General features: G+C 25.5%; 1 protein-coding gene across 8 annotated transcripts in view; it reads right to left on the bottom strand.

Annotated features, from left to right (window-relative positions):
• The window catches only part of LOC129606717 (uncharacterized), a 34834-nt gene that overhangs the window by 8149 nt on the left and 10686 nt on the right, over positions 1–15999 (bottom strand). For 2 of the 8 annotated variants that reach the window (XM_055517212.1, XM_055517213.1), the window contains exons 2-4: positions 1806–2357; positions 597–713; positions 119–157 (exon numbers count right to left, since the gene is read on the bottom strand). In XM_055517212.1, the coding sequence (XP_055373187.1) occupies positions 119–157; positions 597–713; positions 1806–2309 (660 nt within the window). In that variant the 5' untranslated portion in view covers positions 2310–2357. Of the gene's footprint in view, positions 1–118; positions 158–596; positions 714–1805; positions 2358–7217; positions 7460–7820; positions 8702–10694; positions 10853–10936; positions 10978–11038; positions 11160–15999 lie in introns of those variants that run through there. The other 6 variants (XM_055517206.1, XM_055517207.1, XM_055517209.1 and 3 more) reach the window with 6 other exon arrangements.

The following is a 15999-nucleotide window of genomic DNA, read 5'->3' as shown; positions in this document are numbered from 1 at the left end:
ATACTTAATTAATTCAGTTAAATACTTAATCCGCTCTATCCTTATGCTCATAAAAGTATTAAAACAGTCTTATATTGATATATAAATATATCTTAATCGTATAAAATATTTAATATACCTTAATGTTTCCATAAGTAATGTGTCTTGTTCCCTGCACCTAATTAAAATTGTTTAAATGAAAAAATGCAATATTTGTTAAAATGTTAGTTAATTTCGATTTGAAAACAATTGTTGATTATTAGAAAAAAGAAAGAATATATAAAACATTCAAAGCTCATTCAAATCATGATAAAGACCATGTTAATACATTAAATAAATTATAATTGAACATGCTTATAACATTAGTAAATTAGCATTATGCAAAAGCATTTATAAATTACATAAATTTAAGATAAATGCGCATTTCGAGTCTTAATTAAAAGGAAAATGATTATGTAAATAATTGTAATGTGATATTAAACTTATAATATTTATACATGTAATTGAACTAGGATAATTTTTTCTGTGTAACTATATGTACATAGGTGTACATTTTAGAAATATTATAGAAAGATCTATTTCAAATATTATAGAAAACTTAAATAAAATATACTTACTCGCCAAAAATATCTTGCAGCATTTTTATCAAGAGGATAATTCGGCGTGGGTACACCTTCGAATGGGCCAAACCTTGTACCTCTTGGTATTACTCCAGTACTCCATACACCTTCAGTCTAATTTTTAAAGAAAATCCATATATCAGTTTTAGTTTTATAATTTGTTACAGGGTTTTAATTGAACTTAAAACAATTCAAATGTGAACGAAAGATGCATCCTTATGACGAATTGAAGTATCTTTTGGGGATCGATTTCTCGCAAATTTCTCGCAATACGTGACCACCAAGTTAGAACTATTGTGTAACGCATTATAATCGATGTATAAAGCATTATTGATATGGAAAAACATTATTGTACCTAACAGTTTTAAATTTTAAATAACAGATTCATAAATTTTATTTCAAAATTTTTAAAACTTAAGTAACTTTCAAAATTTTTAGCCGAAACTTCAAACATGTAAGTTTGTAACGTGTAGTTTACTTAATTTACGTGAAATAAATTTTCTAAAACTTTATCCATGTAACTTCATATTAAAAAGGAGAAAAAATAGATTTGACCGTGTCAATTCTGTGATATCCGTACAAATTGGTTATCCTATGTGCGAATAAATATGCCATACAAATATGTCGTATTACCATATTAATTTATGCAAAATTTCAGTACTGTGTTTTCAATATTTTCTAAGACAAGGCTACTATTGAAATTGTATGGCTACTACCACAACGAGTCAAGAAATTTCAATGATTTTTATCACACATAACAGCCCTAATAATACAACTGTTTTCACGAGATTTCTATATTATAATTCCAATAATTTAAGATAATGCCAAATAACTTTTGAAGTTGTATGGCAGCTACCAAAACCAGTATCTCAATCATGTCCAGTTTAAATAGGGTTCTGGAATTTACTAAAATAAATCATTTGTGAAAATTTGGTGAAATTTCATTTGTGAAACTTAGCTCAATTAGGTTTTGAGTTATCACTGGGATGGACGGACGGACAGATAAAGAATTCGACGCTGATCAAAAACATACACTTGAGTCTATATCTCATTATTTCTTAGCGTTACAAAGGGTAAGGCAAATTTAGTATACCCTTCGAACGTTCGTACGGGTATAATGACTATTGTATAATCGAATGTGATTCGTATGATGAATCCAACGGTCAATATAATTAAAATTTAAAAACTTTAATATAATATTTTTACCTTTACATTTGGTTCAACTACCGATGGTTTTAAAGTTAAACTTCTTGGTAAAGTTTTTTCTGCTCTATTTTTAATACCTCTTTCACAATGTACATCTGGAACAATATATACCGTCAAACGCTCAAAATCTTCTTCACGCATACGTGTAACATCATAGTCTTTAATATCTTCATCATCGGTCGGCGGGGTTGAGTTTCGATTAAGTTGTGATCTATGGTTTTGCGTTACAGTTTGATTGTGATTATTATTAATAATTTTTGGATTATTATTATCCATATTTCGCTGATGAAAATTCTTTTGCGTTCGATATTGTTGTAGATGCTTTTCTGAATGTGTTTGGTGTTCCTGAGTGATCTGATGTTGAAATTGATGTTGAAATTGATGTTGCTGCTGCCGCCGCTGTTGTGGTTGTTGTAGTACTTGTTGTTGCTGCTGTTGATGTTGTTGTTGGAGTTGTGTTTGGTTTTGTTGTTGTTGTCGAAGTATATGGTGATGGTGCTGCATTTCTAATATGGTTTTCACACATGTAGAAATTAAAACTAAATATTAAATCTGAAATGACAAACAATTCAAATAACATTATTATCATAAATAATATTTATGATAATAATGTTTTAATACAGAATATTTATATTCTGTAAATAAATTATGTTATTTACTTTATAGTTTACTAAATTATTACACCTAAAAAAATTTTTTATTGACAATGTAACAACATTTGCAAACAATGTTTCCTGAAAGTGATCCGTGAGTGGAAGGTGAATTGTACATGAAATGTTTTTCTATTTTCTGCGGCAGGCTAATCACCTAGTTAAAAACCTAATGACGCACGAAACTGGAGTGGGTTATTTACAATATTATGTACTCACCCTTGTGCTCCTGCCAGGAGTGAAGTAAGAATAAAAAAGTGTATTTTAATTCTACTTTGAAGAGGACTGAAATCTGTCTGACATAAAGAGTGTGTTATAACAAATTAATAGATCAAATTATCAAGCAAATGTTTAAGTTTTAGTTTTAGTAAAGCCTTTTTGCCTTCCTTACTCTATTATATGATTTTAATTTGTTCGTGTACATTGCTTTAGAATTTTGTTAAGACGCCTATTAAGTGCTACTTAATTTTTGAAACTTTATATCTTTGTATTTTTTTTAACATGTTATAAATATGTTAAGTTAATTTTTCGAATGAAATGATAACGCAAAGATATTTAATAATTTTAATACATCGTCTCCTAAACATAAAGTGTTCCCTTTTGATAGGACATAGACCCACAAATTCAGTTCTCTATATAAAAACTATTAACTACTCAGTTATTCATACTTTAAAAGTGCACGGAAACAGTCAAGAAAGATTTAACATTGGTGGAATATCGTTTTTCGGCCATTGCAGTTATATTGTGGTCAAGGCAAGTTCCTTGTTGGATTTCCTTAAGCGAAGCGTTCGTCGAAGGAGTTTAATGAGGCTTACACAATTAAAACCTCTTTACTGCTGCCTTGTTCACCCACATCTTGAATACGCATCACAGGAATTCATAGGAACAGAATTAAGGCTATTCAAAAAAATTTCTTGAGATTCGCTTTGCGTCACCTTCGCTGGGAAAATCCTCTAATCTTGCCTCTTATTAATGTACATTAAAGTACTCATTCGCATGCCTACCCTGGCTTAAAGACGAGAAATCGTGGATGTTAGGTTTACTTCCCTTATTTTGAGGTCGGGGATGATATCGCCCGATATTCTGAGCAAAATTGTCATTAACAATAATGTGAAATTTTGCTCGCCGAATCTTTTTGCAGTACCCTTTCATAGGACTAATTAAGGCAAGCACGAGCCGGTAAGCAGAATGTTGCGTTTTAAGAATAAATATAAGGACAATTTAGATTTTAGAATAACGAAAGACAATTTAAAGAAGCGACTTTATAGACTTGGCAACCAGATTACCCTTTTTTTATATATTTTTTTTCTATTACTTTGACTTAACTCTAATTTGTTAATAATAGGCAATTTTATTTTTAATTTTGTGGCTTGACAAAAAATATATATAAGTACATATGTATATATACGTTATATATGTAATTATTAAAAATAATTAAAAATGTGTATGATTATAATTTGTTATACATACATATGTAAAAGTAAAAACAAAATTTTAATTCAATGTATGCATTATTTCTAAAATGTTTGAGGCAAACATGAAGTAAATAAGTAAATCAATAAATAACTGATTATATAAAAAGTTTAAATTGTTAATATGTAATCACTCGAATTCATCCATACGTATACATACGTATTTGTTTATAACCAAGTATATATATTCATGAATACATAAGTATGCTAAAATGTATTAATATAATGTAAAACATTGAGAAGTATAATATTTTAATAAATATAAAATTTCATGCAATGAACAATTTGAAAAAATCTTATATAATAATTTAAAACAATGATATTTAAATAATATTTAAATCAAAAATTTGAAATACTCATAGTCGGATGTACATAATTATGAAGGTTGTTGCAATGCACGTGAAGTATCTTGGTGTAAATACCGAAAAAAATATATTTATACATGTACATATATGCATTACATAATAAAATGAAAAAAATTTAAAATTTATTTTCATATTTTTAATGTAATTTTTTTCACTTTTACTTTATTTTACGATGTTTTTGAATTTTAATTTTTTATACATATGTATGTACATATGTATGTATCCAAGTATGGATATGTACGCATTCCATTTCGTTTAACTAAGCTTTCAAGTAAAAGCCTACAAATTTGCGCAAGTATATATGTATGTGTTCAAAAGCCCGATCATACTTTAACAGCCCTGTATAATTTATAGTTCCCAAGATATGAGTAAATTATTTTAAGAGTTCTATGGTTTTTTTATTTATAAATGCAAATTTCATTTCTATGGGTAAGTCTTTTTTGCATTTCCACATTAGTTAACATGTAAATAGAATAAAATAACAAAAAAAAACGCTTGTAAATTACTTAAAATTTCAATATACCCTATGTGTAATATTATGTATAAACATACATACACGCGCACTTGTGTATGTACTTTAAAACAATGAGTGCATGCATATATACGACGCCATTTATTACACACATATATGTACTATACATAATGCCATAGCATTATTTAATTTAACTACTTATTTAGCTTATCTATACTGCAAACAAAAACCTACATATTTCAGCTTTGCGTTTGCACTTTTGGCTTATTAACTCAAATAATTTCAAGAGCTGAAATGACTAAAAGTTTTTGCTTATCCCTTAATAAATTTGATATTATTTAGAAACAAAAAAGTTTCAACGAATTTGCAAGTGACATTTTCGAAAATAGGTACATATACATACATAGAATACATGTCGAATTCTTTTTATATGTATATGCGTATGTTTGAATTTTAAAACATACTTCATTTAACAGAGCGGATAGAAAGTATGTACCTAATTATCGAAGAAATTAACTAAGTTAGACTGAGTTATAAAAAGTACCAATTTATGAATATGCAATATATTATGTATATCTGTTTATATATATGTTTATGCACGGTATGTCTAATAAACAATTACTTCTTATCTCTTTATATTATTATTTATTAAATAATGTTCAAGGACACATTATACTGCTTTTTACATGTATGTATGTGAGCATATGTATATATATATATGCATATGTACATATGTATATGACATGTATTGCTTAGTTTCTTATCATTATCACAATAATTCAATATTTTAGAAAAACGTAAAATAAAAAAAGTAAATTTTAAATTTTTTCACAAAAACAAGTTACTGCAAATAATAAAACAAAAGTAAAATAGACACTTTATTAAAAATATATGAACATATATGTACATACAAATTTTCACCAAATCTCTGGCCATTTAAAGTAGTACCTTCAGTTTTGTCACACCTTAATTAGTCAGTTAATACTCGTATGAGTGATTCGTTACTATAGTTGTAGATTATAGATTATTGAAGGGAGATATGGGCAAAGGAACAGTTTTGGCTTATTGCAGCCGTACCATATCCGATTCCAAGTAAAAAACACGGAGGGATTTCTCAGGGAGTTGGACGTGAACTCCTCAACACTGAGAAAGCCCCTTCCAATCACTCTACGTTTTCTTACGACTAGACATGCTTTAAAGAAGATGTTTACTTTAAATTCGTGTTTAAGGTATTGCATTTGGCACTGATAACTTAGTAAAGCTTTAGTTAAATATTTTCTGTAGAAGTGTAATATACACAGCTTTAAAAATGTTTATTATGGACAAAATTCAATTGTACATATGTATGTTTAATGCAATTGATGATGCGACGTACCTAAAAACCGTGTTAATCAGTAATCTCGTATTAGATTTAAATATTTAGAAATTCGTGAAAAATGATAGATGTTATAAAATAAGCATGTGTCAGCATATTTTTTTAACATACGCGTCTTTAATAATGTTACTATCGAGCATAATAGGAACATATACTAATATAGAATTATTTATATGTACATACGAAATGGGATTCTTTTTTTAACATAATGTCCTTTTTCATAGTCAAGTAATTAAAAAAAAATTAAAATGTAACAGACGCAAAAAGGAAAATGGAAAAAAGTAAAAATCAAGTACATCTATATGCACATAAACATACATACATAATACATTTTTTTCTTTTTCAACGGATGACAACGAGTAAAACTACGGAAGACGACAAAAACGACGACAACGATATAAAGTATTGTCATCTAGCACGAAAATGTAGTAAAAAACGTTTGTTATTCTTCTGTTTTACTTGTTATCGCGTATTATTCATACACAGTTTTTTATTCAATGTTGCGGCCTTTGTAGGGGTTACGTTCACGGGCCATTTTCTTCCTATTGCAATGTCAAAAAAGCTTTCTAAGTTTTTTTTGCAGTTACATGATGTATACATGCATTATAATAATATGAATCTATACATAACGAAAAAGCGATATAAAGTGACGCCAATTAAAAATAAAATGTTCCTCTCAAGCCGATATGAAAATGATTTTAGCTTTTTTATTTGAATAGTTTTTCCTATTCGATGTTTGTATTATGTATTGTACATTCATACATACGTACATACATACATATTTATTATTTCAGAGATTAACAGCTCTTACTCAAAAAGTGCTTTTTTTTGCATTTTGGTATAGGTATGTATGTCTCATTATAAAACAACAAAACTTGAATAATGCAAATGCAATGCACTATGAATATATATACATAAATTGCAAATCTGTAGCGTAAAAATTATTGAATTATGTAGACGTAATAAAATTAAATTTATTTTTTATTTTTATTATATATTTGAATGTATTTATGTATATATTTATAATTAAAATTAACAATTATTAACAAAATTTTACGGATACGAACAATAGACATACCTTTGTAAGTTTTGTTTATTCTGTGACTTTTTATTCTGGATTTGCACGTATATTTCCTGTTTTTTTTCAATACAATTTTAATTGAGAGCTTTTCCAAAAATAAATGTTCTTGTAATATCGAAATATAGAATCGAAAACTAAAATTTGCATACCATATAAAATTTTCAATTTTTAAAATTAGTTTTTGAATGGTTTAAACTAGTTTTGAATGATCTGGAGTCTTAAAATAACATAATAAATTTCTGTCGACATTATATAAGAATGTATGCATAAAATAAACATGAATACAAAATTTTATCTGGCTTAATTTAAATGAAAAATGTACGTTTTCATGTCTAATTTAAATACAGAAATATATAGGTACGTTTGTTCATATTAAAAAAATACGTTTGTTCATATTCATATACGTTTGTACACATTTTGTTAATATTTTGAATAATTTATATAAATAATATGTAAGTAGATAAAAATAATATCAAATTGCTTATAAAATAAAATAACGGGAATGCATTCAAAAAAAGTAAAATAACAAAAATATTTTTTTTAGTTAACCTTTCGGAAAATATATTTATATTCGTTACATATTTTTTTGTGAATACGTACCCACGAAGGAATACACATATTTTGGGTTCAATAATATTATTCTTTGAGTATACATGTATCAATTTTTTTTAGATAAGTAATTTTTTCCTCGTTACTTAAACGGACATATTTAACATTTTTTCTTTATTTATGCATTTTTTTTTGTAATTATAAAAGTGAATACTTTTTATTTTATTTATTTTTATATATTACATTGTAATTTTAATAGCACATAATTTAAGCGGATTATTTGCCGGTTCTTAAAAACATATACACATGTGATTTTAATCTTAAAAAAATTATTTTTAATACACTTTTCAAAATGTTTCCTTTTCGTTTTGTTTGTTATTTAATATGCTTTAAATATATGTGTAAATGTTTTCTTATATTACATTTCTTTTTAATTTGTTAATTAAGTTTTTTAATTATTATAAAAATGCTCAAAAAATATAGTCTTTTTATGCCTACTACTCGTAACCAAAAAGAAATGTTTTTTTTTCGTTTTCTATTCCATTATTCTTATTTTAATATTGTTAACAAAAAATTATAAAACTTTTGAAAGCTATACATATGAATTATATCCTTTTTATCTTATAATGTAAAAAAGAATTAATAAAAATGAATAAAACGAAGGGAAATAAAAAAAAAACAATTGATGCACCCGACGCAATTTTAAAGATGGTGAATTTTTAACGTTTAAACTTTTACTACTGACCCAGTTCTTGCGCTTTTCAACTTACGAAAAAAATTTCTCTTCCCGATTTAAGTTCAGAATCGCTAAAACTTTTCGCATGTAAAAAAGTGTATGTACATACATATTATTTATTTTGTATTATTTTGTTCTTTATTATTCTTAATGTAGATGTCATTTTAATTTTCATATAAGTTAAACGTATTTATTATATACTTTTTCTAGTATATAGGAAATAATTTTTTTTTATTCGATGTGAATTTGAAAAATATACATATATGCATATGTATATTTTCAAGCCTTTAAATTATATATAAATATGCAAACATATATACATATATAAGTACGTGTGCATGCATACATACATATAAAAAAAATTAAATAGAAATATATTAATGGTAGCTGATATTTAGTAACAATTGCTTTTGGAAAGATTATAGCTGCTAAGTTTTCATTAACATAAGGCGATTAGTTAATTGTCATAAGTTAAATATGAATTTAGTCAGTTGATATAACATGTATTATTTCAAGATTTTCATGCCCCCAAAAATGCAAATCAAAAGAAAAATAAAAAAGGTAGCAAAAAAACAGTTCACCAAGGTTTCTAACGAATACACAAAAGATTTTAATCTAGAATATGTTTATGTGTTGTGTATTTTAAAATGCATAAAATGCATTTCTAAAAGAGCTTTTCATTTCATTTTTAATTTTTAAAGTTTTTGCTTTTATTTTATGTTTTTTTATAACACGCAAAAGCTTAAAATATTTTTTTATATTATAAAGAAATATTTTTAGCAAAAGCTTCGAAATATAGTTTTTGTAGATTAAATTTTTTGTTTAGAAGTTTTTACAAAATATAAAAATTTTGTTCCTTATAATCATTTTTATGAAAAAATATATGCATTTGCTATATATGTATATGTATGTATGTTTGTACATAAAAGGAAAAGATTGACTTAAATGTCGAAATTTTATAAAAAATTTTTAATTTAGTTTTCAATTAATTTGAAAATTTATTAAAGAAATTTTTTTGTTGTTGAAATACAATTTCTGTTGCATATCGGTCAAAAAACATTTTTGAAACAAAAACATTTTTGATGATATATTTTGGAGAAACAAATATAATAATGCTTTGAAGTTGTATGGCCTGAACCTAAAAGTGTGCAATATTTAATATTATATGATCATAAAATAAACTAGTTGGAAATATTTTTAATAATATCGCTTTGATTCAGAGTTCTTACATACATAGTTAGTTTTTTAAAAACCAATTTAGTCAATGAAATAAGTACCTCCAGTTCTAAAGAATAATGAAAGTGCATTTTATTATGTTTCTTCCTGTAAGTCGCATAGAAAATAAAAAAAGCAAAACAGCGTATATAATATATTTATATTCTTTTAAATTGTACATGTACATAAGTATGTACATATGTTTGGCTTTATATATTTATATATAAGAAATTCGTTCCTAATTTTTTTTAATTAAACAGTCCATGTATTGTTCATTAAATTTAAATATTATATTATAGATGGAAATAAAATTAAAAAAAAACTTACATTTTTTTAGTTACATATACATACATATAGATAGCTGCAATTTTAATAATATTTTGTCTAACATTATATTATTTTTAGATTTTCACTTTCCGCAAACATTAAACTTAAACATGAACATAAATTACATCAAAAGAAAAAATAACAACTAAAAAGAAAACAAACAAAAAAATCTGGGTTTAAAAAAGTGTAAATGCAATTGCACATTCACATCTATAAACATCGCGTATCACTCAATACATTTGCACTATAATATATACCTAAACAATATACATATACATATACGACTTTGTCAGTGTGCTCTTCTAAAAACTATGCAAAATATTTTTAGCGTTAAAATGACATTGAAAAATAATGATGCGTCTGCTTTGCGTTAGCTTTTCAAGTACTTAGTACAATAAAAATATAAAAGAGAAAAACATAAAAACAGATTCTATAGGTTATTAGATTAACAATCAGGAAGTTAAATTCTAATAATATGAAAACATATTAAAATGATAAAATATAATTAAATAGTTTACGTATATAAAATAGAATCGGCGTATTCATGGTTGCATAAATTTTAATAAAAATTAGCTATTATAGTTTTTAAGAAATTAAAACTGTAGTAGCTAATTGTTTTCAAAAAAATTTTAAATACTTGTACATACATGTAGCATTTATATTTACATAAGCATAATACAGGTTAAAAATGTTGCACTCAGGTATTTTACATCGTAGAATGACTTTTATTTCCATTTGTATAGCCTCAATCTTTGTAAGTACATATATCAATATACACATTACATCTAAAGAAATAATTCCAGACCTAAAAATTCGTTAATTTTGCAAAAAAAAAAGTTAATTAAATGTTAATAAAAAAAATTTATTAATTTTTGAAAAATTTACATACCGTTCAAAAGCATTTTATTTTTTTCTATCAATCTTCATAATCTGAGAGAAAATTGAAATATAAAACCAGAAACTATTTTTATTATTTGAAAATAATATTTACCGACTTTTAATAAAATTTTTAAGTATTATTGTCCAATTTTCGCCCATACAAAATATTTTGTTTTTTAAATACTATATAAATATTTGCAAATTACTTGTATAACATTCGTATACATGTACATTAAATATACATATTATGAAACAAAGTAATAGAAAAATTATTTACTTTTTTTTTATTTGTTGTTTATATAAAAGCTTTCACATTCATTAATGCATAAAAATATACAAATGTTTACACATATGTACATAAAGCATAAATAGAAGATTTATAAAGCGGGTTGATAATCACAACCCTTTCTCTTTTAGCAAAAAATTAATGCGTTCATGATCAATTAGTTTCGAACTTTTGATTTTAACATTGGTATAGATACTGAAATTCTAATTATTCTTTAGGAACTAAAAGCAAAAATTGAAATATTTAGGAGAATTTTGGATACTTATATTTTGTAATTAAAATTTGCTCAATTAACATTTTATATAACTTCACTAAGATATGGCAGAATTTAATCTTTTAAAATATATCCTTTGGTTTTGTGTGATTTATAAGTATATATACATATATATATATATATATAAATATATAAATATATGTACATAAATGTATTATAATATTTCCTAATATTTCCTAAAATTATATAATCTATATATATAATCTATATATATATATATATATATATATATATATATATATATATAAATATATTTTCTAATATTTCCTAATATTACATTATTTAAAACATTAATAATATAATATTAGGAAATTTTAACACAAAAATAAGTAACCATTTCAAAATTGATATTACTTAACCATATGGATTTATTTAACATAACTAATGTCGCACATTTACCGTTGCTATATATCATATGAAACCAAAAAAAAAATTAAATCAATAAAAATATTATAAAATTATGTATATGCGTATGTACATCTAGATGTATACTGGTACTGTATATCAGAAATGCATTTGCATTTTATAGAATTTTTTTCTACATAATATACGAGTATATATTTAATATATTATTTACAATTGTATATACGATGTATGTACTTTTATATCTTTGTCCATATCTATATAGATCTAATGCATTTATCTTACGTCGTTGCCAGCTATCTACACATCCACATATAGATACTTACATGTATAGTAAATATAGTATTTCATTGCACTTTAACCTTGAAAATGCTGCGCATGTGCAATGATAATATTAAAAGCTTACTTGTTATAATTTATATGTGTAGTTTAAATTGTTAATGCATTTTTACAAATTTTTTCGTTTTTATTTTTTTATTTAAAGCCATTAGAAGCTTATTTACTTAGAAATGTACTATTGTGGTCGCATTTTTTCTGTTTTATTATTATTCTAATCATTTTATGAGGAATTTTTTTTTGTTTGTATTTATATTTCACACTAGGAAAGTTTCCATGTTTTATAATGCCAAACTACATTTTATATTATCTATATTTTATCCGCCCGTCCGACGGTAACTAAAAAACTAATGGAGCTAAGTTCACCAAATTTTCACAAATGATTTATTTAAAAGCCAGAACCCTATTTAAATTGGATATAATCGAGGTATTGGTTCGTGTAGCTGCCCTACAACTTCAAAATTTATTTGGCTCTATCCTAGAAATCATAGAAGCTATAGTTACTGAAATTTTATGAGCAATGGCGATAGCTGCCATACAACTGCTGAAGTTATTTGACATTATGTCAGAAATTATTAGAGCTCAGAAATATTGGAGTGAAAACTAGTGTACACGTATTATTAGGGCTGTTATGTGTGATAAAAATCGTTGTAATTTCTTGACTTCGTATGGTTATATTTTAGTTTGGCCGTCTCTTAGAAAATATTGAAATCACATTACTGAAATTAATATGGTAATGAGGCAACTTAAACTCATAGTCTGTCCTATAGTCAGCTATGGCATATTTACTCGCACATATGAAAACAAATTCGTACGGGTATCACAGTGTCAACTCTATTTTTTCTCGTTTTTATACCCTGCACTTCGTGAAGGGTATATTAACTTTGGTATGGAGTTTGTAACTACTTGAAGGAGTCATCTACGGTATGGACATATATATATATTTTTGCTCAGCGTAAAATTCTGCGTCGATTTAGACATGTCCGTCCGTCCGTCCGTCCGTCCGATCGCACGATAACTCAAAAACGAATAATGCAATCGAAACTAAACTTTCACAAGTTTTGTCTTTTGTGCCAAGGCCGAACCCTATTATTATTGGACTAAGTCGGACAACGGGTTCGGGTAGCTGCCATACAACTCAAAGAGTTTATTTTAAATATTTCAAAAACTAATAAAGCTATAAATATAAAATTTTGTATACATGTGTCAAATTATATTCTACACATGCTGCACTGGTTCGGGTGGCTGCCATACAACTCCAACAGCAAATTTTTTATATTTGGCAAAATAATAAAGTCAGATTCATGAAACTTGGCAGTCATGTGTCCAATTGTAGGTCAAATATATTTCTGAAGTTTTAGAGGAATTGCTGACAGGCTCGGGTACTTGCCATACAACTCCAAAAGCTAATTTTAAATATTTGCAAAAATTATAAGGTCAGATTCATGAAACTTAACAAAAGGTCAAACATGTCCGTGAAGTTTCTATAGAATGATTTCATAGGTTCGAGTAATTGCCACACAATAACGAAAGGTGGAGGGTATAATTCAATCAGTTTATACCGACTGAAACGTTTTTACTTGTTCATTCAAATTTTAAGTCTTCAATTTTAAATTACCTTAAAATTCTCTTGGGAAGTTTAAAAAAAAAGTGGTGCTCTCCAAATACAAAACTGTAGCTTTTTCTTCAGAGAATTAAATGTTTATATGGCTGACTAACTCTCGCATTTACGGGGTTTTAAAGATAAGTTGCAAACTTTAAATAAAACACATTTGACAGCACTCGATGAAAATGTGTTAAAAATTTAACTAGCCCTTAATTATCATGGGAAAGGTTTTAAAAAGCTTTACAATTTTGTTCCTGAGGTTTTATTTATTCTAAGAGTTATATCAAACATGTACATATACACATACATATACATATATTTAGTAAAACGTTTATATAGCAAATATTCCCCATTATGACGAACGTTATGTATTTATACAGCGAGAGTTAAATAAAGGAAAATCCCTATATTGCGAAAAAGATTTATGGAATTTTGAGTGTTCATTATATAGAGAAACCACTGTGTGTTCACTATTGTATTGCATTTGTGAAATGATAAATAATAATATGTATGCATACTTTCTGTATAATATGTAAATCTATGAAACAAGAAACAGTTTACAAAGTGTATTGTTCATAATTCACGCTATAAAATTTCTAATATAAATCGAGAAGAAAATATACACATTTGAAAAAAGAAAATTAAGTCAATGTAACTTGTGTGTTCAGCATCCTTAAATATTAAATCGCATGCAGCTTAAAATAATAATTATTTAAAATATCGGAGAGCATACTTTTTTCATTTTGTTAAAAATTATCAATTGACAGTTTAAAAATGTAAAAAAGAGTTTCGATTACTTAATATGTCGCATACTATATTAATATATGTTATACTATATTATAGATGTAAAAAGTATACTATATATTATTATAAATGTACTTAATAGATGTATGTACATAAATTGCATCAATAATCTAATCAAATATTATTCAACTCATACACATATAATATATTTGGAGTCTCGGTACATAAATTTTGTAATCAAACATAGGTACCTATAAAGTAAATATAAATATATATGTGTTAAAGTAAATATAAAATTAAATATTAAAGTAAATATACAATATATAATATTTTTTTAAAATGGAAATGAATTACGTATTTTTATAAATCTTAAAAAATTAATTTTGATTCAATCAAATCAAAATATTTTAAAGCAAAAAGTTTAGTTATTTTAAAATTTCGATAGTGAGTACTAAAACATAAAAAAAAAATAAAATAGACCTAATGTTCTAATACCTCAAAAAGATCATAGATATAAACCAAAATGTATATAACATTATATTACAGATCAATTATAGATAATAACTTTAACGTACATAAACATATCTTCTTCAACTTCTCCTTTTCATACATATGTATATAATATTTGCATATTTCCGGACATTATGCATTTAAAAGTAAATATGATTTCAAAATATTATTCATAAAATAAAAAACTTCTTTTTTTTTAATAATTATTCTATATAGTTATAAATTTTTTATAATTTACTTTTTTAATTGAGCTTCATTTAAAAGTTATTATTATTTTGGACTTATTTGAATACTGAAGAGAAGATTTACCACTATACAGAATTTTTTCCATTACTTTTTATAAAAATCTAATATAATCAAAAAAGGAAAAATAGTCTGTATTATACTAATATCAAATAAATACACGTATGTAGGTACATACTTATGTACAATATTTGGATGAATATTCTCTCTTTTAAAAAAGGCAATGAACTCAAAAGAAGTTCAATGACCTTTCAACAGCAAAATGATACTAGTAACAAAAAACAACACGAATGATAAAAGAAAATGAAAAAAATCTAGACTTTGCATTATGAATTGGAGATACCACCAATCAGTTTAAGCTCATTCACAACATACAATTACATACATAGATGTATGCAATATATACATAGCATACACAATGCTCTTTTTGTTTTTCGCATTTCCAAAGCATAGACGCAGTTCGGGTAGGTTTGCACAGACAGAGGTCAATAACTTCTGCACAAATAAGTTTCACTTTTTTTCTGTTTCTTTTATTGCATTTCCAGACGACTATACGTATTTTGTCTATATACATACTATATATGTATGTACACAGAATATTTGAAAGGAGAAAAATTCAAAGAAATCTCATATACATATATTATAATATTAAATTTGTGAAAAAAATTTGAATTTTTGAAGACTTTATCTAATCAAACCTTGTGTCTTTTA

Source organism: Condylostylus longicornis, unplaced genomic scaffold (genome assembly GCF_029603195.1).
Source record: "Condylostylus longicornis isolate FDR11 unplaced genomic scaffold, ASM2960319v2 ptg000022l, whole genome shotgun sequence".
Lineage (NCBI taxonomy): Eukaryota > Metazoa > Arthropoda > Insecta > Diptera > Dolichopodidae > Condylostylus > Condylostylus longicornis.
Note: the sequence above shows the minus strand (reverse complement) of the source record. Positions and strands in the feature narration are given on the sequence as shown.